Source organism: Cyprinodon variegatus, unplaced genomic scaffold (assembly GCF_000732505.1).
Source record: "Cyprinodon variegatus isolate N-32 unplaced genomic scaffold, C_variegatus-1.0 Scaffold796, whole genome shotgun sequence".
Classification (NCBI taxonomy): domain Eukaryota; kingdom Metazoa; phylum Chordata; class Actinopteri; order Cyprinodontiformes; family Cyprinodontidae; genus Cyprinodon; species Cyprinodon variegatus.
Window position 1 is genome coordinate 117,897 of NW_015151249.1, and position 1,253 is coordinate 119,149.

General features: G+C 49.5%; 1 protein-coding gene across 3 annotated transcripts in view; it reads left to right on the forward strand.

Moving 5' to 3' along the window:
* The window catches only part of rif1 (replication timing regulatory factor 1), a 36,871-nt gene that overhangs the window by 14,262 nt on the left and 21,356 nt on the right, over positions 1-1,253 (forward strand). For all 3 annotated transcript variants that reach the window (XM_015396418.1, XM_015396420.1, XM_015396419.1), the window contains exons 15-17: positions 341-427; positions 509-582; positions 671-851. In XM_015396418.1, coding sequence (XP_015251904.1) covers positions 341-427; positions 509-582; positions 671-851 — 342 coding nt within the window. The remainder of the gene's footprint in view (positions 1-340; positions 428-508; positions 583-670; positions 852-1,253) is intronic.

Consider the following 1,253-nt stretch of genomic DNA (forward strand, 5'->3'; position numbering starts at 1 on the left):
AATTACTTCAATGGAAGGTTTCCAGATGGATATGCGGAGCAAATCCATCTGGCGGAGTCAGGTTAGTGGACCCGTTCATCCGTTTCTATTTACATGTTTTCTAAACACAAGGGTTTGTTGGGCTGCTGTATAAAGCCTGGAACTCTACGCTATTTCTGACATTTTGAATAGAAAAAAATCTTCCTGGATGGGAAGAGAAACGTCTTCAAACTAGGAAACAATGTCCGGAGGATTGTTTTTTTTTTTTCCCAAGTATTTTGGAGTGACAATGACCTGGATGACTGAGAATCTTCACCAGCACACAGTGTCGATGTAAACGAGTGGCTGTGCTCTCCTTCAGGTTCTGTTGAAGGCCACGCTGAAAGGTCTGCCTCAGAGGGTCCTGGGCTCGGCTTCCTACCAAGTGGGCAAGATGGACGTGCTGAACGTGAGAATATCGCGAGGCTTCGGTCCTTGTAGGTGCGCTGCATTCTGGGTAACATGCTGCCATCTCTGTCTGCTTCCTCAGGGGACCCCGGCGCTCTTCCTCATCCTCCTCCTCTTCAACAGCGGCAGGCTGCCGGCCTACGTAGAGGACGAGAGGTCAGTCTGCACTCCTGTTTGAGCAGAAAACCAGGGAGACGTTAAACCGGATCCAGCCAGCCTGACGCGTCTACTTGTCCGTTTGCAGGTTTTTCCACTGCCTGCAGTCGCTGGTCACCTGCGGCCTGACCGGACCCGCTTCTCCGCTGGCGTTCGCCGAGGCCGTGCTGAGCGCCATGAGCAGCTGCGCAGCGTCTCTGCAGAACAAGGAGCAGCTGTGCAGGATGTGGAGCTCGGTGGTCGGCCCTCTGACAGACACCATCACACAGGTGGGGGAGGGGGGTGAGACTGGTGAGGGTTTCCAATGGCAACCGGCTTCCTGTGACGCTATGTTTACACCGTAGCAAAAAAAAGCTTCTGCCGCTTCTTTATTGATGCTTATCCTCATTGAGATCAGACGTCCAGTAAAGTTTGATGCTTCTGCTGCTCCTGTGTTCAACGCCAGAGAGCAGCTTTGCTATATCAGCTGTGATCAGCAGGTAAAAAGTAGTTAGAATCTATGTTGAAGTGAGAAAGTCCTCCTGAAAACTCAGACAAACACCCGTTTCTTAAGAATCTAATCTCTCCCGGAGTCTCAACATATTCTAACCTATATTTTCTATTATTTAGATTTTATCTGCAATCTGTAGTAGCCAAAAGTAGAAAATAATCATCAGTCTTTAATAGGGCTG